Raw genomic sequence first — 20,014 nt, forward strand, 5'->3', positions numbered from 1 at the left:
CTGCTGCTAAAGCCACTTTCTACCACTCTGTCATATCCTCACATGGTCTCTCCTATCATTGCTATGCAGACGACACACAATTCATCTTCTCCTTTCCCCCTTCTGATAACCAGGTGGCGAATCGCATCTCTGCATGTCTGGCAGACATATCAGTGTGGATGACGGATCACCACCTCAAGCTGAACCTCAGCAAGACGGAGCTGCTCTTCCTCCCGGGGAAGGACTGCCCGTTCCATGATCTCGCCATCACGGTTGACAACTCCATTGTGTCCTCCTCCCAGAGTGCTAAGAACCTTGGCGTGACCCTGGACAACACCCTGTCGTTCTCCACTAACATCAAAGCGGTGACCCGATCCTGTAGGTTCATGCTCTACAACATTCGCAGAGTACGACCCTGCCTCACACAGGAAGCGGCGCAGGTCCTAATCCAGGCACTTGTCATCTCCCGTCTGGATTACTGCAACTCTCTGTTGGCTGGGCTCCCTGCCTGTGCCATTAATCCCCTACAACTCATCCAGAACGCCGCAGCCCGTCTGGTGTTCAACCTTCCCAAGTTCTCTCACGTCACCCCGCTCCTCCGCTCTCTCCACTGGCTTCCAGTTGAAGCTCGCATCCGCTACAAGACCATGGTGCTTGCCTACGGAGCTGTGAGGGGAACGGCACCTCCGTACCTTCAGGCTCTGATCAGGCCCTACACCCAAAGAAGGGCACTGCGTTCATCCACCTCTGGCCTGCTCGCCTCCCTACCTCTGAGGAAGCACAGTTCCCGCTCAGCCCAGTCAAAACTGTTCGCTGCTCTGGCACCCCAATGGTGGAACAAGCTCCCTCACGACGCCAGGACAGCGGAGTCAATCACCACCTTCCGGAGACACCTGAAACCCCACCTCTTCAAGGAATACTTAGGATAGCATAAAGTAATCCTTCTAACCCCCCCCTTAAAGGACTTAGATGCACTATTGTAAAGTGGTTGTTCCACTGGATATCATAAGGTGAATGTACCAATTTGTAAGTCGCTCTGGATAAGAGCGTCTGCTAAATGACTTAAATGTAAATGTAAATGCTATTCGGCTCCACGTTGGCCCCCAAGACATTTGTCCAGTGTGACGCAGTATGGGCAGCCCATATCAGGTAAAGGCATCTTTTACTTTGCTTGAAATAATCCCATATTTTCCCAGCAAACATGCCCACATTGTCATAATGTGGCCCAATGCGGGCAAAAATATTGGCCCCATAATTTATTTATTTATAATGTATTTATTACATTTCATTCAATGCATAAATTGCATAATATTTAGGGAACGTGATACATTGTTTCAGAAAGACAACCAAGTTGTTACTATCGTACATATATTTTTACAAGAGAAACTGTTAAGTTTCTCATAATTTATGTCATATGCACTTATTTAAGTCTTTAAGTCTCAGTAATGATTTCCCAAAAATACCTTTCTCCAAATATTCTAATGAGCCCAGCCTCTAGCTAGGCTTGGTGTGGGCTAGCCCATGCTGGGTTTGATGTGGGCTATCCTGTGCTGGGTTTGATGTGGGCTAGCCCGTGCTGGGTTTGATGTGGGCTAGCCCGTGCTGGGTTTGATGTGGGCTAGCCCGTGCTGGGTTTGATGTGGGCTAGCCCGTGCTGGGTTTGATGTGGGCTAGCCCGTGCTGGGTTTGATGTGGGCTAGCCCGTGCTGGGCTTGGTGTGGGCTGGCCCGTGTTGGATTGGTGTGGGCTAGTCTGTGTTGGGCTGTTTTAGGCTAGCCCGTGTTGGGCTGGTGTGGGCTAGCACGTGTTGGTCTGGCGTGGACTAGGTGTAGGCTAGCACGTGTTGGTCTGGCGTGGACTAGGTGTAGGCTAGCACGTGTTGGTCTGGCGTGGACTTGGTGTAGGCTAGCACGTGTTGGTCTGACGTGGACTTGGTGTAGGCTAGCACGTGTTGGTCTGGCGTGGACTAGGTGTAGGCTAGCACGTGTTGGTCTGGCGTGGACTAGGTGTAGGCTAGCACGTGTTGGTCTGGCGTGGACTTGGTGTACGCTAGCACGTGTTGGTCTGGCGTGGACTAGGTGTACGCTAGCACGTGTTGGTCTGGTGTGGACTAGGTGTACGCTAGCACGTGTTGGTCTGGTGTGGACTTGGTGTAGGCTAGCACGTGTTGGTCAGGTGTGGGTTTGGTGTGGTCGTGTTAGGTTGGTGTGGTCGTGTTTGGCTGGTGTGGGCCTGGTGTGGTTGGGTTGGTGTGGGCCTGGTGTGGTTGGGTTGGTGTGGGCCTGGTGTGGTTGGGCTGGTGTGTGCCTGGTGTGGTCATGTTTGGCTGGTGTGGGCTTGGTGTGGTCATGTTTGGCTGGTGTGTGCTTGGTGTGGTCATGTTGGGCTGGTGTGGGCTTGGTGTGGTCGTGTTGGGCTGGTGGGGGCTTGGTGTGGTCGGGTTGGGCTGGTGTGTGCCTGGTGTGGTCATGTTTGGCTGGTGTGGGCTTGGTGTGGTCATGTTTGGCTGGTGTGTGCTTGGTGTGGTCATGTTGGGCTGGTGTGGGCTTGGTGTGGTCGTGTTGGGCTGGTGGGGGCTTGGTGTGGTCGTGTTGGGCTGGTGGGGGCTTGGTGTGGTCGTGTTGGGCTGGTGGGGGCTTGGTGTGGTTGGGTTGGTGTGGGCTTGGTGTGGTTGGGTTGGTGTGGGCTTGGTGTGGTCGTGTTGGGTTGGTGTGTGCTTGATGTGGTCGTGTTGGGCTGGTGGGGGCTTGGTGTGGTTGGGTTGGTGTGGGCCTGGTGTGGTCATGTTGGGCTGGTGGGGGCTTGGTGTGGTCATGTTGGGCTTGGTTGGGTTGGTGTGGGCCTGGTGTGGTCATGTTGGAATGGTGGGGGCTTGGTGTGGTCATGTTGGGCTGGTGGGGGCTTGGTGTGGTTGGGTTGGTGTGGGCCTGGTGTGGTCATGTTGGGCTGGTGGGGGCTTGGTGTGGTCATGTTGGGCTGGTGGGGGCTTGGTGTGGTTGGGTTGGTGGGGGCTTGGTGTGGTCATGTTGTGCTGGTGTGGGCTTGGTGTGGTCATGTTGGGTTGGTGTGGGCCTGGTGTGGTCATGTTGGGTTGGTGTGGGCCTGGTGTGGTTGGGTTGGTGTGGGCCTGGTGTGGTCATGTTGGGTTGGTGTGGGCTTGGTGTGGTCATGTTGTGCTGGTGTGGTTGGGTTGGTGTGGGCCTGGTGTGGTCATGTTGGGTTGGTGTGGTCATGTTGGGTTGGTGTGGGCCTGGTGTGGTCATGTTGGGCTGGTGTGTGCTTGGTGTGGTCATGTTGGGTTGGTGTGGGCCTGGTGTGGTCATGTTGGGTTGGTGTGGGCCTGGTGTGGTCATGTTGGGTTGGTGTGGTCATGTTGGGTTGGTGTGGGCCTGGTGTGGTCATGTTGGGTTGGTGTGGGCCTGGTGTGGTCATGTTGGGCTGGTGTGGGCCTGGTGTGGTCATGTTGGGCTGGTGTGTGCTTGGTGTGGTCATGTTGGGCTGGTGGGGGCTTGGTGTGGTCATGTTGGGCTTGGTGTGGTCATGTTGGGCTTGGTGTGGTCATGTTGTGCTGGTGGGGGCTTGGTGTGGTCATGTTGGGCTTGGTGTGGTCATGTTGGGCTTGGTGTGGTCATGTTGTGCTGGTGTGGGCTTGGTGTGGTCATGTTGGGCTTGGTGTGGTCATGTTGTGCTGGTGTGGGCTTGGTGTGGTCATGTTGGGTTGGTGTGGGCCTGGTGTGGTCATGTTGGGCTGGTGTGGGCCTGGTGTGGTCATGTTGGGTTGGTGCGGTCATGTTGGGTTGGTGTGGGGTTGGTGTGGTTGGGTTGGTGTGGTCATGTTGGGTTGGTGTGGGCCTGGTGTGGTCATGTTGGGCTGGTGTGGTCATGTTGGGTTGGTGTGGGCCTGGTGTGGTCATGTTGGGCTGGTGTGGGCCTGGTGTGGTTGGGTTGGTGTGGTCATGTTGGGCTGGTGTGTGCTTGGTGTGGTCGTGTTGGGCTGGTGGGGGCTTGGTGTGGTCATGTTGGGCTTGGTGTGGTCATGTTGTGCTGGTGGGGGCTTGGTGTGGTCATGTTGGGTTGGTGTGGGGTTGGTGTGGTCATGTTGGGTTGGTGTGGGCCTGGTGTGGTCATGTTGGGCTGGTGTGGTCATGTTGGGTTGGTGTGGGCCTGGTGTGGTCATGTTGGGCTGGTGTGGGCCTGGTGTGGTCATGTTGGGCTGGTGTGGGCCTGGTGTGGTTGGGTTGGTGTGGTCATGTTGGGCTTGGTGTGGTCATGTTGGGCTTGGTGTGGTCATGTTGTGCTGGTGGGGGCTTGGTGTGATCATGTTGGGCTTGGTGTGGTCATGTTGTGCTGGTGTGGGCTTGGTGTGGTCATGTTGGGTTGGTGTGGGCCTGGTGTGGTCATGTTGGGCTGGTGTGGGCCTGGTGTGGTCATGTTGGGCTGGTGTGGGCCTGGTGTGGTCATGTTGGGTTGGTGTGGGCTTGGTGTGGTCATGTTGGGTTGGTGTGGTCATGTTGGGTTGGTGTGGGGTTGGTGTGGTCATGTTGGGTTGGTGTTGGGTTGGTGTGGGGTTGGTGTGGTCGTGTTGGGTTGGTGTGGGCCTGGTGTGGTCATGTTGGGCTGGTGTGGTCATGTTGGGTTGGTGTGGGCCTGGTGTGGTCATGTTGGGCTGGTGTGGGCCTGGTGTGGTTGGGTTGGTGTGGTCATGTTGGGCTGGTGTGTGCTTGGTGTGGTCGTGTTGGGCTGGTGGGGGCTTGGTGTGGTCATGTTGGGCTTGGTGTGGTCATGTTGTGCTGGTGGGGGCTTGGTGTGGTCATGTTGGGTTGGTGTGGGGTTGGTGTGGTCATGTTGGGTTGGTGTGGGCCTGGTGTGGTCATGTTGGGCTGGTGTGGTCATGTTGGGTTGGTGTGGGCCTGGTGTGGTCATGTTGGGCTGGTGTGGGCCTGGTGTGGTCATGTTGGGCTGGTGTGGGCCTGGTGTGGTTGGGTTGGTGTGGTCGTGTTGGGCTGGTGGGGGCTTGGTGTGGTCATGTTGGGCTTGGTGTGGTCATGTTGTGCTGGTGGGGGCTTGGTGTGGTCATGTTGGGCTGGTGTGTGCTTGGTGTGGTCGTGTTGGGCTGGTGGGGGCTTGGTGTGGTCATGTTGGGCTTGGTGTGGTCATGTTGGGCTTGGTGTGGTCATGTTGGGCTTGGTGTGGTCATGTTGTGCTGGTGGGGGCTTGGTGTGGTCATGTTGGGCTTGGTGTGGTCATGTTGGGCTTGGTGTGGTCATGTTGTGCTGGTGGGGGCTTGGTGTGGTCATGTTGGGCTTGGTGTGGTCATGTTGGGCTTGGTGTGGTCATGTTGTGCTGGTGGGGGCTTGGTGTGGTCATGTTGGGCTTGGTGTGGTCATGTTGGGCTTGGTGTGGTCATGTTGTGCTGGTGGGGGCTTGGTGTGGTCATGTTGGGCTGGTGTGGGCTTGGTATGGTCTAGCCTGTGTTGGGTTTTTGTTCGCAAGCACATGATGGGCTGATGTGGGATTGGTGTGGGCTAACTTTGCCCACTGAATACCCACATGGGGTCAATGGGGTCATGTTGGCTGGGTTTACATTAACATAACTGTTATCATACCATTAACCAGTTGAACACAGTGGTTTGGTGTTAGGATTGCAGGCCAATTCTCTTTCCACAGGTTGGCTATAATATGACATTGTGCTGATACTGTCCTGATGGGTAATGTAGGCAATAATGATGTTGCATTAGGGCTCAGAGCTTTCATAAGGTTTGATTTAAAGTAATGTTTGTGTCTCAGAGGTTTCTATTTTTCCAAGTTATGTAGACAGTGTCTTAAACTGTTGATTTCCAGGATGCTCTGTAATGTCAATTGCCCTCACGATATTAATTATACCTAATTAACAAAGAGACCCCCAACACGACACGCCTAGCTCGAAAATTAGATACCATGTCCCTTTGATCTCCCAGACTAAGGTTTAACCTCTTTAATCAAGGATTAATTACATCTAAAGAGCTGTGATTAACAATCCTATCTGTCTTGATCACACAGCGAAGGTGAGGAGAATGAAAAGAGTGTGGGTGGCTATTTTTTGTGCCTTATTTATCCCTCCTGTTTTGGTCGGAGATAGGTGGTAACTAAAAGAGGAGTGTTTTATTTATGGAATACATATACAGTAGGGCAAAACAAGTATTTAGTCAGCCACCAATTGTGCAAGTTCTCCCACTTAAAAAGATGAGAGAGGCCTGTAATTTTCATCATAGGTACACGTCAACTATGACAGACAAAATGAGAAGAAAAAAAATCCAGAAAATCACATTGTAGGATTTTTTATGAATTTATTTGCAAATTATGGTGGAAAATAAGTATTTGGTCACCTACAAACAAGCAAGATTTCTGGCTCTCACAGACCTGTAACTTCTTCTTTAAGAGGCTCCTCTGTCCTCCACTCGTTACCTGTATTAATGGCACCTGTTTGAACTTGTTATCAGTATAAAAGACACCTGTCCACAACCTCAAACAGTCACACTCCAAACTCCACTATGGCCAAGACCAAAGAGCTGTCAAAGGACATCAGAAACAAAATTGTAGACCTGCACCAGGCTGGGAAGACTGAATCTGCAATAGGTAAGCAGCTTGGTTTGAAGAAATCAACTGTGGGAGCAATTTTTAGGAAATGGAAGACATACAAGACCACTGATAATCTCCCTCGATCTAGGGCTCCACGCAAGATCTCACCCCGTGGGGTCAAAATGATCACAAGAACGGTGAGCAAAAATCCCAGAAGCACACGGGGGGACCTAGTGAATGACCTGCAGAGAGCTGGGACCAAAGTAACAAAGCCTACCATCAGCAAGGGCATTGAAGATGAAACGTGGCTGGGTCTTTCAGCATGACAATGATCCCAAACACATCGCCCGGGCAACGAAGGAGTGGTTTCGTAAGAAGCATTTCAAGGTCCTGGAGTGGCCTAGCCAGTCTCCAGATCTCAACCCCATAGAAAATCTTTGGAGGGAGTTGAAAGTCTGTGTTGCCCAGCGACAGCCCCAAAACATCACTGCTCTAGAGGAGATCTGCATGGAGGAATGGGCCAAAATACCAGCGACAGTGTGTGAAAACCTTGTGAAGACTTACAGAAAACGTTTGACCTGTGTCATTGCCAACAAAGGGTATATAACAAAGTATTGAGAAACTTTTGTTATTGACCAAATACTTATTTTCCAAGATAATTTGCAAATAAATTCATTAAAAATCCTACAATGTGATTTTCAGGATTTTTTTTCTTCTCATTTGGTCTGTCATAGTTGAAGTGTACCTATGATGAAAATTACAGGCAACTCTCATCTTTTTAAGTGGGAGAACTTGAACAATTGGTAGCTGACTAAATACTTTTTTGCCCCACTGTATCCTACCTAGCCGAATAGACAGTCTCTGAGCCCAATACACTATCTCTCTGTTTCCTTTTATATTGATGTGTTTAATTTGAAATGTGTTAATCGTGCTTTTGGGGAGCCAAGAGATCAGCATTTGTGTTTCAGTCATCCTTTCAACCAAAACAGTCAGTTGGTTGGTTGGTTGGTTTGCACGTGAGTAGCGCTGGACAGAATGAGGCAGAATAATTTCCTTAAACCCACAGAAATTATTTTAAGTCAAACATACTTGTGGATTTAAAGGGATCGTTCACCCAAATTACAAATTACTATTGTTTCCTTACATAATATAACCCTTTAATTTGAAACAAACCAGATTATACTACTAGATTGAAGTCAAAGTGTAATACCTTAAGCCGACAGTACTGTAAAGTTTGCTAAAATGAGATCTCCCCGCAGATTTCACATCATGAATCATGATCTAAGAAACACCTGGCATTTCTATGCTTACAGCTCTGTATAATTCCTCATTTTCAGATTTAGGGTTTACTGTCATCCCCATTTATCCTTCCAGCAGCTGCCAATAGTATAAGTAGTCAACTGAAACTAGATCATCTGCACAGAGAGGGAAGTACTAATGCCTTGAACCTGCACAATAACGATTTAAACATCAGATGTCATTCAAAAACCTAGGAATACAACCAAGTTATGCTTTCTCAGATCATTAGCAGTAGGAGCTATTCTTTATATGTAGTGTTCCAGATTGCTTTTTTTATAAGGCAGAAAGAAATGAAAGCTTGCAGCCGTCAACCCATCAACCCGTCAAACCATCCATCTATGAACTGGATAAATCTAGCCCTTTTGAAAAGTGGAGAATCACTGTCACTGATTCTTTAGGTTCAACACTTTATAATTAAGCCATGGTTCAGAAAGACGTGTACTAGCCCACACCAAGCCTACACCAGCCCAACACAAACTAGCCCACAGCAATCCCACATCAGCCCAGCACAGGCTAGCCCAGCAAAGGCACATTGGCCCAATGTTGGCAGCCTACACGGGGACAACATTTGTGCCAATGTGGGCATGTTTTCTGGGAAGCAAAATGATGGGGCTGCCATTGGTCTAAAACAGAAATTCAGGATTGTGGCTTTAATTTTAAAAAATCCATATTCAGAGCTTAGATCATTTGTATTTTAATTCAGTCTGCAATGTAAATGGTTAAAATTACCAAAGGGAAATAAATATATACAGTGCCTTCAAAAAGCATTCAGACCCCTTTACTTTTACCTCATTGTTACGTTAGAGCCTTATTCTCAAATTAATTAAATAGTGTTCTTCTACACACAATATCCCATAATGACGAAGCAAAAACTGCTTTTTAGACATTTTGAAATATCACATTTACATAAGTATTCAGACCCTTTACTCTACTCAGTACTTTATCGAACACCTTTGGACGCGATTACAGCATAGAGTCTTCTTGGGTATGGCGCTACAAGCTTGGCACACCTGTATTTGGGGAGTTTCTCCCATTCTTCTATGCAGATCCTCTCAAGATCTGTCAGGTTGGATGGAAAGCGTTGCTGCACAGCTATTTTCAGGTCTCTCCAGAGATGTTCGATTGGGTTCAAGTCCGGGCTCTGGCTGGGCCATTCAAGGACATTCAGAGATTTGTCCCGAAGCCACTCCTGCATTGTCTTGGCTGTGTGCTTAGGGTAATTGTCCTGTTGAAAGGTGAACCTTCACCCCAGTCTGAGGTCCTGAGCACTCTGGAGTAGGTTGTCATCAAGGATCTCTCTGTACTTTGCTCCGTTCATCTTTGCCTCGATCCGGACTAGTCTCCCAGTCCCTGAAAAACATCCCCACAGCATGATGCTGCCACCACCATGCTTCACCATAGGGAAAGTGCCAGGTTTCCTCCAGACGTGACGCTTGGAATTCAGGCCAAATAGTTTAGTCTTGGTTTCATCAGACCAGAGAATCTTGTTTCTCATAGTCTTAGAATCTTTAGGTGCCTTTTGGCAAACTCCTAGCAGGCTGTCATGTGCCTTTTATTGAGGAGTGGCTTCCATCTGACCACCCTACCATAAAGGCTTGATTAGTGGTGCTGCAGAGACGGTTGTCCTTCTGGAAGGTTCTCCCATGTCCAAAGAGGAACTCTAGAGCTCTGTCAGAGTGACCATCGGGTTCTTGGTCACCTCCCTGACCAAGGCCCTTCTCCCCCAATTGCTCAGTTTAGAAAGAGTTTTGGTGGTTACAAACTTCTTCCATTTAAGAATGATTGAGGCCACTGTGTTCTTGGGGACCTTCAATGCTGTAGACATTTTTTGGTACCCTTCCCCAGATCTGTGCCTCGACACAATCCTGTCTCGGAGCTCTACGGACAGTTCCTTCGACCTCATGGCTTGGTTTTTGCTCTGACATGCACTGTCAACTGTGGGACCTTAAATAGATAAGTGTGTGTGCCTTTCCAAATCATGTCCAATCAATAGATTTTACCACAGGTGGACTTCATTAAAGTTGTAGAAATATCTCAAGGATGTTCAATGGAAACAAGATGCACCTGAGCTCAATTTCAGGTGTCATAGCAAAGGATCTGAATACTTACGTAAATAAAGTATATCTGTTTTTAATTTTTAATACATTTGCAAACATTTCTTAAAAGCTGTTTTTGCTTTGTCATTATGGGGTATTGTGTGTAGATTGCTGAGGATTTCTAAATAACTTAACAGATCTTCATTTTGAAGGGTTTAAACACTGTTTCCCATGCTTGTTTAATGAACCATAAACAATGAATGAACATGCACCTGTGGAACGGTCATTAAGACACTAACATCTTACAGACGGTAGGCAATTGAGGTCACAGTTATGAAAACTTAGGACACTAAAGAGGCCTTTCTACTGACTCTGAAAAACATGCGTGAATGTGCTTTAGGCATGCTGCAAGGAGGCATGAGGACTGCAGATGTGGCCAGGGCAATAAATTGCAATGTGCGTACTGTGAGACGCCTAAGACAGCGCTACAGGGAGACAGGACGGACAGCTGATCGCCCTCGCTGTGGCAGACCATGTGTAACAACACCTGCACAGGATCGGCACATCCGAACATCACACCTGCGGGACAGGTACAGGATGGCAACAACAACTGCCCGAGTTACACCAGGAACGCACAATCCCTCCATCAGTGCTCAGATTGTCTGCAATAGGTTGAGAGAGGCTGGACTGAGGGCTTGTAGGCCTGTTGTAAGGCACGTCCTCACCAGACGTCACTGGCAACAACGTCACCTATGGGCACAAACCCACCGTCGCTGGACCAGACAGTACTGGAAAAAAGTGCTCTTCATTGACAAGTCGCGATTTTATCTCACCAGGGGTGATGGTCAATTCGCATTTATCGTCAAAGGAATGAGCATTACACCGATGCCTGTACTCTGGAGCGGGATCAATTTGGAGGTGGAGGGTCCATCATGGTGTGGGGCGGTATGTCACAGCATCATCGGACTGAGGTTGTTGTCATTGCAGGCAATCTCAACGCTGTGCCTTACAGGGAAGACATCTTCCTCCCTCATGTGGTACCCTTCCTACAGGCTCATCCTGACATGACCCGCCAGCATATAGCCCTTGGTTCACTCCAAACCTGACTGCCCTCGACCAGCACAAAAACATCCTGTGGCGTACTGCACTAGCATCGAGTAGTCCCCACGATATGCAACTTTTCAGGGAAGTCAGGAACCAATACACACACAGTCAGTTAGGAAAGCAAAGGCTAGCTTTTTCATACAGAAATTTGCATCCTGTAGCTCTAACTCCAAAAAGTTTTGGGACACTGTAAAGTCCATGGAGAATAAGAGCACCTCCTCCCAGTTCCCCACTGCACTGAGGCTCGGAAACACTGTCACTACCGATAAATCCACGGTAATCGAGAATATCAATAAGCATTTCTCTACGGCTGGCCATGCTTTCCTCCTGGCTTCCCCAACCCCGGCCAACAGCTCTGCACCCCTGTAGCTACTTGCCTAAACCTCCCCAGCTTCTTCTTCACCCAAATCCTGATAGCAGATGTTCTGAAAGCTCTGCAAAACCTGGACCCGTACAAATCAGCTGGGCTAGACAATCTGGACCCTCTCTTTTTAAGATTATCTGCCGCCATTGTTGCAACCCCTATTACTAGTCTGTTCTACCTCTCTTTCGTATCGTCCGAGATTCCTAAAGATTGGAAAGCTGCCGCGGACATCCCCCTCTTCAAAGGGGGTGGCACTCTAGACCCAAACTGTTACAGACCTATATCCATCCTGCCCTGCCTTTCAAAAGTCTTCGAAAGCCAAGTTAACAAACAGATCACTGACCGTTTCGAATCCCACCGTACCTTCTCTGCTGTGCATTCCAGTTTCCCAGCTGGTCACGGGTGCACCTCAGCCACGTTCAAGGTACTAAACGATATCATAACCGCCATCGATAAAAGACAGTGTTGGCAAGCCGACTTCATCGACCTGGCCAAGGCTTTTGACTCTGTCAATCACCGTATTCTTATCGGCAGACTTAACAGCCTTGGTTTCTCAAATGACTGCCTCGCCTGGTTCACCAACTACTTCTCAGAGAGTTCAGTGTGTCAAATCGGAGGGCCTGTTGTCCGGACCTCTGGCAGTCTCTACGGGGGTGCCACAGGGTTAAATTCTCGTGCTGACTCTTTTCTCTGTAAATAGCAATGATGTTGCTCTTGCTGCTGGTGATTCCTTGATCCACTTCTACACAGATGACACCATTCTGTGTACATCTGGCCCTTCTTTGGACACTGTGTTAACAAACCTCCAAACAAACTTCAGTGCCATACAACACTCCTTCCATGGCCTCCAACTGCTCTTAAAACTAAATGCATGCTTTTCAACCAATTGCTGCCCGCACCCGCCCGCCCGACTAGCATCACTACTCTAGACGGTTCTGACTTAGAATATGTGGACAACTACAAATACCTAGGTGTCTGGCTAGACTGTAAACTGTCCTTCCAGACTCACATTAAGCATCTCTAATCCAAAATTCAATTTAGAATCGGCTTCCTATTTCGCAACAAAGCCTCCTTCACTCACGCTGCCAAACATACCCTCATAAAACTGACTATCCTACCGATCCTCGACTTCAGCGATGTCATTTACAAAATAGCCTCCAACACGCTTTTCATAAAACTGGATGCAGTCTATCACAGTGCCATCTGTTTTGTCACCAAAGCCCCATATACCACCCACCACTGCAACCTGTATGCTCTCATCGACTGGCCCTCGCTACATATTCGTCGCCAGACCCACTGGCTCCAGGTCATCTATAAGTCTTTGCTAGGTAATGCTCCACCTTATCTCAGCGCACCTGTCACCATAACAACACCCACCCATAGCACGCGCTCCAGCAGGTATATCTCACTGGTCATACCCAAAGCCAACACCTACTTTGGCCGCTTTTCCTTCCAGTTCTCTGCTGCCAATGACTGGAACGAATGGCAAAAATCGCTGAAGTTGGAGATTTATATCTCCCTCACTAACTTTAAGCATCAGCTATCTGAGCAGCTCATCGATCGCTGCAGCTGTACACAGCCCATCTGTAAATAGCCCATCCAACTACCTACCTCATCCCCATATTGTTTTTTTATTTACTTTTTTTTGCTCTTTTGCACACCAGTATTTCTACTTGCACATCATCATCTGCACATCTATCACGCCAGTCTTAATTTGCTAAATTGTAATTACTTCACTACTATAGCCCATTTACTGCCTTACCTCATTACGCCATTTGCACACACTGCATATAGATTTTTCTATTGTGTTATTGACTGTACTTTTGTTTATCCCACGTGTAACTCTGTGTTGTTTTTTTGTCACACTGCTTTGCTTTATCTTGGCCAGGTCGCAGTTGTAAATGAGAACTTCTTCTCAACTGGCCTACCTGAGTAAATAAAGGTGAAATAAAAATGTACAAAAATTATTATAAAAAATGACAATGCCACCAGCCATACTGCTCGTTTTGTGCGTGATTTCCTGCAAGACAGGAATGTCAGTGTTCTGCCATGGCCAGTTAAGAGCCCGGATCTCAATCCCATTGAGCACGTCTGGGACCTGTTGGATCGGAGGGTGAGGGCTCACAGAACTTGCAAATCTGGTGCAGTCCATGAGGAGGAGATGCACTGCAGTTCTTAGTATCTGGTGTGGCCACCAGCTGCATTGACTGTTACTTTTGATTTTGACCCCCCCTTTGTTCAGGGACACATTATTCCATTTCTGTTAGTCACATGTCTGTGGAACTTCTTCAGTTTATGTCTCAGTTGTTGAATCTTGTTATGTTCATACAAATATTTACACATTTTAAGTTTACTGAAAATAAACGCAGTTGACAGTGAGAGGACGTTTATTTTTTGCTGAGTTGATATATTCTGATGACAAGTTAAGAGGCTTGCATGGAGTATGAGCACATGAATCATGCAGTTACTGGCAGTTTAACCACGGCTTACAGCCCTACCTCTTAGCCTTAGCAGGTCAATTGGCTAACAATAATCATTGCATGTCAAAACAGAGGAGAACGACATGTTAACATGTCTGTAAGTAGACTGTTAATGTGTTGCCAATATCAAAACGATACTTCCAGAGGGAACTGTAAAAGTGTAAAGGAGACTAGGCACATAACACTCCCCATCTGTTGTGTGTTGCAGGTAATGACGTGGCTTAGGTTTGACCTCGGAGATGCCGAAGAGACGAGACATTCTGGCCATCGTGTTGATCGTGTTGCCTTGGACGCTACTCATCACTGTTTGGCATCAGAGTGCCATCAACCCCTTGCTAGATGCTCGAAAGGGTAAAAGTCGTTCCTGCATTTACCTAGGGGGGTTTCATGGTTAGTCTCTCTAGTAAAGGAAAAAATTGTGCTTATTTTGGGATGCTCCTCTTTGTATAGTACACTTTAGAGACATGATTAAAAATAACAAAGTCTACACATGTCCCTGATTTTACAGCTGAATTTTTGGGCATTTTCCCCCACTTAACATTTTATCAGAATATGCTTAATTCTCTATTGCAAGACTTTTAAGACAATGGGGATATGTTTTTGTTCATAATGATCTCACCATTGTGTGAAGGAAAATTGTAATTTTGTAAGACTGTGGCATGAGGTTGCTATCAATTTGAGCTCTATCAGTACAACATGTATGGTCTGCAGAATTGAATTGCATTATATATACAAAAGCATGTGGACACCCTTTCAAATGAGTGGATTCAGCTATTTCAGCTACACCCGTTGCTGGTAGGTGTATAAAATCGAGCACACAGCCATGCAATCTCCATAGACAAACATTGGCAATAGAATGGCCTTACTGAACAGCCCCACCATGGCACCATCATAGGATGCCACCTTTCCAACAAGTCAGTTCGTCAAATTTCTGCCCTGCTAGAGCTGTCCCGGTCAACTGTAAGTACTGTTATTGTGAAGTGGAAGCATCTAGGAGCGACAACAGCTCAGCCGCGAAGTGGTAGGCCACACAAGCTCACAGAATGGGAGTGCATAAAAATCTGTCCTATTTTACAATACTTGCTACTGAGTTCCAAACTGCCTCTGGAAGCAACGTCAGCACAAGAAATGGGTTTCCATGGCCCGAGCAGCCTCACATAAGACTAGGATCACCATGCGCTATTCCAAGCGTTGGCTAGAGTGGTGTAAACCTCGCCGCCATTGGACTCTGGAGCAGTGGAAACACGTTCTCTGGAGTGATGAATCACGCTTCACCATCTGGCAGTCCGACGAACGAATCTGGGTTTGGTGTATGGCAGGAGAACGCTACCTGCCCCAAAGCATAGTGCCAGCTGTAAAGTTTGGTGGAGGGGGAATAATGGCCTGGGGCTGTGTTTGATTGTTCGGGCTAGGCCCCTTAGTTCCAGTGAAGCAAAATATTATCGCTACAGCATACAATGACATTCTAGACAATTTGGTCCTTTCAACTTTGTGGCAACAGTTTGGGGAAGACCCTTTCCTGTTTCAGCATGACAATGCTCCCATGCACAAAACGAGGTCAATACAGAAATGTTTTGTCGAGATCAGTGTGGAAGAACTTGTCTGGCCTGTACAGAGCCCTGACCTCAACTCCATCGACCACCTTTGGGATGAATTGGAATGCCGACTGCGAGGCAGGCCTAATCGCCCACCATCAGTGCCAAACTCACTAATGCGCTTGTGGCTGAATTTGAAGCAAATCCCGCAGCAAATGTTCCAACATCTATTGGAAAGCCTATTGGAAAGAGTGGAGGCTGTTATAGCAGCAAAGGGGGGCGGTAACTCCATATTAATGCCCAGGATTTTGGAATGAAATGTCCGACAAGCAGGTGTCTACATACTTTTGGTCATGTAGTGTATTTCTCTATTTGGATTCACACCTTAAACTGACTCATATTAGTCTGACAACTATTTTATTCCTTTATAAGTTAGTGATGAGTATATTATATTTATCACAAGGAGATTACATGTCTCGCAAAAGAGCATGGCATTAGATTTCAGAATGATACGTTTGTTCAAACCTTTTGAATAAAATTTACTCCATAACATATGGCTAAGTCCAACTGTACAACTATTTGCACAACTAGATGTTGCCTTACTCTCTACGAAGGCCATCTTTCTGGAAACATACAGTTCCTAAACAGTCTATAATTGTTTATTATACCAACAACACCAGCTTTCATTCCCTTCTCCTAGATGACAGACATGAGAGTCTGTCATCCTTCACCCTCAAGAAGCCCTGCTCCTCTGAGAACAACAAGGACATTGTGGAGGTGGTACACACCGAATATGTCTACAGCCGCCCGCCGCCCTGGTCTGATGTCCTCCCCACCCTCCACGTTGTCACCCCAACCTACAGCCGGCCGGTCCAGAAGGCAGAGCTGACACGTTTGGCCAACACCTTCCTCCACGTGCCTAACCTGCACTGGATCCTGGTGGAGGACTCCCAGCGACGAACCCCGCTGGTCACCAGGCTTCTCCGGGAAACAAGCCTGAACTACACTCACCTCAACGTGGAGACACCCAGGAACTATAAGCTGCGTGGGGACACGAGGGACCCCAGGATACCCCGGGGAACCATGCAGAGGAACCTGGCCCTGCGCTGGCTCCGAGAGACCTTCAGCTCCAACATTAGACACAGCCAGCCAGGTATCGTCTACTTTGCAGATGATGACAACACCTACAGTCTGGAGCTGTTTGAGGAGGTGAGTGGAACAGGGAGAGATGTTGTGCAGTACAGAGTTGTTTCCTCTTGAGTTACCAAAATAGGCTACATTTTTGGCTTCAGTGCACACTAACTGTGTAATGACATAAAGAACATGAATCCTTACAGTATTCCATTAGGTAAATGCACAGCCTAAAAACATAGGCATCACTTGACACCTGCCTATTTGTGCATGATAAAATAAATTAATATAATATACTGGAAATCAATACTTATTGATCACATAGTAATCCTTCTCCAACCAATGGCTCAACCATATAATTACATATAGAATACAAATCTCTATGGGAACAAACCTCTCTCCTTCTTCTTGTGTAGATGCGTTCAACGAGGAAGGTGTCGGTGTGGCCTGTAGCCTTTGTGGGCGGCCTGCGCTACGAGTCCCCTAAGGTCAACACCCTGGGCAAGGTGTATGGATGGAAGACTGTGTTTGACCCCCACCGACCCTTTGCCATAGACATGGCTGGGTTTGCGGTGAACCTCCGCCTCATTCTCTTTAAACCTCAGGCCTACTTCAAGCTGCGGGGAGTCAAGGGAGGATACCAGGAGAGCAGCTTACTGCGGGAGCTGGTCACCCTCAATGACCTGGAGCCCAAGGCTGCTAATTGCACTAAGGTGAGGATCTGATAGTTGTTCTGTGTGGCTCAGTTGATAGAGCAGGGTGCTTGCAACACTATGGTTGTGGGTTTGATTCCACCCATAAGAAAATATATCCACTCACTACTGTAAGTTTCTCTGGATAAAAGTGTCTGCTAAATGGCATATACTATTATTATATTAAAGAGGTGTGTTGTGACTGTTGACCATTACAAGACAAGTAGACAATTATATCGGTTACAGCTGATATTACACTGACATTATTATCTTGTTGTGGTGACTTCATTTCAACTAGTTTGGTGCGCTGAGAATGTTGTCATAACAAATAATGACATGTGTAGTGGTATGCACAGGAAGTCACTGAAGCAAACTTGTCTTTTAGTTGTTCTTTTCCACTAAATGGAGGAGAATACTGCTCTTACTGTATGGATTTCAATAGGCTTTCAGTTGCTAAGGCCTTTAATCCTCAAATTTTTTTACATTTTGCCTCATGAAATGTACTTCCGATCAAATGCTTTAGAAAATGCATGTTGTTTCATAAACCCATGTGTTTTAGACCCCTAGACCCCACCTGTGTTCACACACTCACATACGCACGCACACAGTTCCGCACTCCATATACCTTCAGCAAATGTTGACCATGTTTGAATATCAGGGCGAATCTAGCAAGTGAATCATACTTCCGCTCTCTACAACAATACAAACATCTTCAAAAACAAGATAAAAAAAGGTGCTCAAAGATTTGTGGAATCTTTGAACAGGTACAAACATGCTTTCAGCTGTACCTTTTACACCCTTTTAACTTTAACCCCCCCCCACCACCAGGTACTTGTATGGCACACTAGGACAGAGAAGCCTGTTCTGGTGAATGAGGGAAAGAAAGGATTTACCGACTCCAACGTGGAGATATGAAACTTCTTCCAACACAGGTAATAAGAAAGCTTTAAAGTGACTGGGATTATGTAGAATTAAACATTTCTGTACCTTTCCCAAAGTTCCCAGGTTTTTCAAACGGAATTTTGCAACCTTATGTCTGAGGGCCAACCTGTCTATCTGAGCCTCTGTGAGCTTATTATTATTATTATATTAAAGCATTTAATATTATTTTATTATTCATAGAGTAAAGCTTTGCCGAATCTGTCTGAATTTGTATAACAGGGATATTATGATTTCATAAAATAAAAACTTGACAGGTGATCCATACTAAAAAGCTATTTTTATGGTTTAATGTCTATGAACCCCCTTTCAAAACCATTTGCCTAAACAATTCTCTCCATGTTTGGTATTAATGAGAATGTAACAATGAAATAATTTCTTAATTATGTATTTTCTTTATCTCCTAAGCCCATACACTTTATACCATTGAGTTGTTACAGGGAATAAATATGACTGACTGTCATTCCAAACGGACTGACAAAAGACAAGATCCAGGCAGGCAGGATTGGAGTTTAATATGTATTTACAGTAATAGTACTGTAAAGGGAGTCAGACAGCCACCTTGTCTACTACAAGCAGCACATAGCCACGTATCAATACAGGCGTAGAATATCAAAGCATAGCTTCAAAGATGATGATACTGTATCTAGCTAAGCGTTTTACTGATGCATCGATGGAAGCTGTACACGAGGAGCTAGCCAGTCGCCAGAGTGCAGCTTAAGACAAAAGACTGTCGGTGGTTCAGACTACTGTCGGTGGTTCATTACAGTGGCCAATAAGAAGCATTCTCAACCCAGCCGACACAAACCAACTGTCCGATCAACATCCTCAAAACTAGGTACTGGACCAAACCGGACCAATCAGGGGACCTGAATGGCCCTTGTTTGCTGGTGATTGGGCTCCCTTTGTTGTGGAGCGGACTGTTCTTGTGGTGTGGAGCAGAGCTGGATAAAGGGGTCCTTGTCTGACTCGAGTCAGCATTGACTGACACAGACTGATCTGGAGAGGACATGAACCCTTCCCACGTTCCACTGTAAAACACTGAGCTATTCAGACAGCTCCACTCCCTCAAATCACTAATTAGGACACGTCTCACACACACAAACACGTCTCATACACATACACAGATAGGCGTGCACAGTGTACACACATACAAATGCATGTGCACAGACACACACATACACACACACACACAGACATGCACACACATATACGAGCGGGTGCGCATGCGTGACGCACATGCACACAGACTTTTGGTTGTTTGTTTTTTGTCCATTTGCACATGTTTTACTGATCACATAACACTACTGATTGCATCAGCACTTTAAGATCAGGCTCTGCTGCCTATGTTAATTTTGGTGTGAAATGCTGTTTCACCTCCAACAGAAAATAGGTGAGGACGTTGCCAATGAAATCGTTTTATAAAAAATAAAAAAATGTTACAACGCTAGTCAATGCGATATTATTATTTCACAACACATACTACAGTTAGAGGATACGTGCCAGTAATAGTCTTCCCTTGATACAGTATGTCATTTTCTGCCCAGTCTGGACCGGTCTGGACCCCAAACGCCACTTATGGACTTATTTATCACTTATTTGATTTGATATTCAAAGGTAAACAGAAGGAATACTTCTGCATTGTAAACTGCCACTGTAATATTCATATGTAAATACGATCATAAAAATGCACTTAGTATGTCAGCATCTCTTTGCTTTCCTTGTTTGACGTGGTTTATTATTCTTGTTGATATTGTAATTTCTGTTCAAAATCATAGCATTGGTTTAATTTTGTATTAATTAATCCTATACAGTCCTGGTCTCAGGGAAGAGACATTATTGAAGTGCAAAGCACATACAGCACACAAACTCATATTTGCCAATTTGATGCATGATG

The 20,014-nt window shown here is 46.9% G+C and overlaps 1 protein-coding gene across 2 annotated transcripts in view; it reads left to right on the plus strand.

Annotated features, from left to right (window-relative positions):
• The window catches only part of LOC106603654 (galactosylgalactosylxylosylprotein 3-beta-glucuronosyltransferase 1), a 67,416-nt gene extending 47,595 nt beyond the window's left edge, over nt 1–19,821 (plus strand). For both annotated transcript variants that reach the window (XM_045717252.1, XM_014197574.2), the window contains exons 3-6: nt 14,029–14,171; nt 16,056–16,564; nt 16,903–17,199; nt 18,007–19,821. In XM_045717252.1, coding sequence (XP_045573208.1) covers nt 14,060–14,171; nt 16,056–16,564; nt 16,903–17,199; nt 18,007–18,093 — 1,005 coding nt within the window. In that variant the 5' untranslated portion in view covers nt 14,029–14,059 and the 3' untranslated portion in view covers nt 18,094–19,821. The remainder of the gene's footprint in view (nt 1–14,028; nt 14,172–16,055; nt 16,565–16,902; nt 17,200–18,006) is intronic.
• The last annotated feature ends 193 nt before the right edge of the window (nt 19,822–20,014 follow it).

Source organism: Salmo salar, chromosome ssa04 (genome assembly GCF_905237065.1).
Source record: "Salmo salar chromosome ssa04, Ssal_v3.1, whole genome shotgun sequence".
Lineage (NCBI taxonomy): Eukaryota > Metazoa > Chordata > Actinopteri > Salmoniformes > Salmonidae > Salmo > Salmo salar.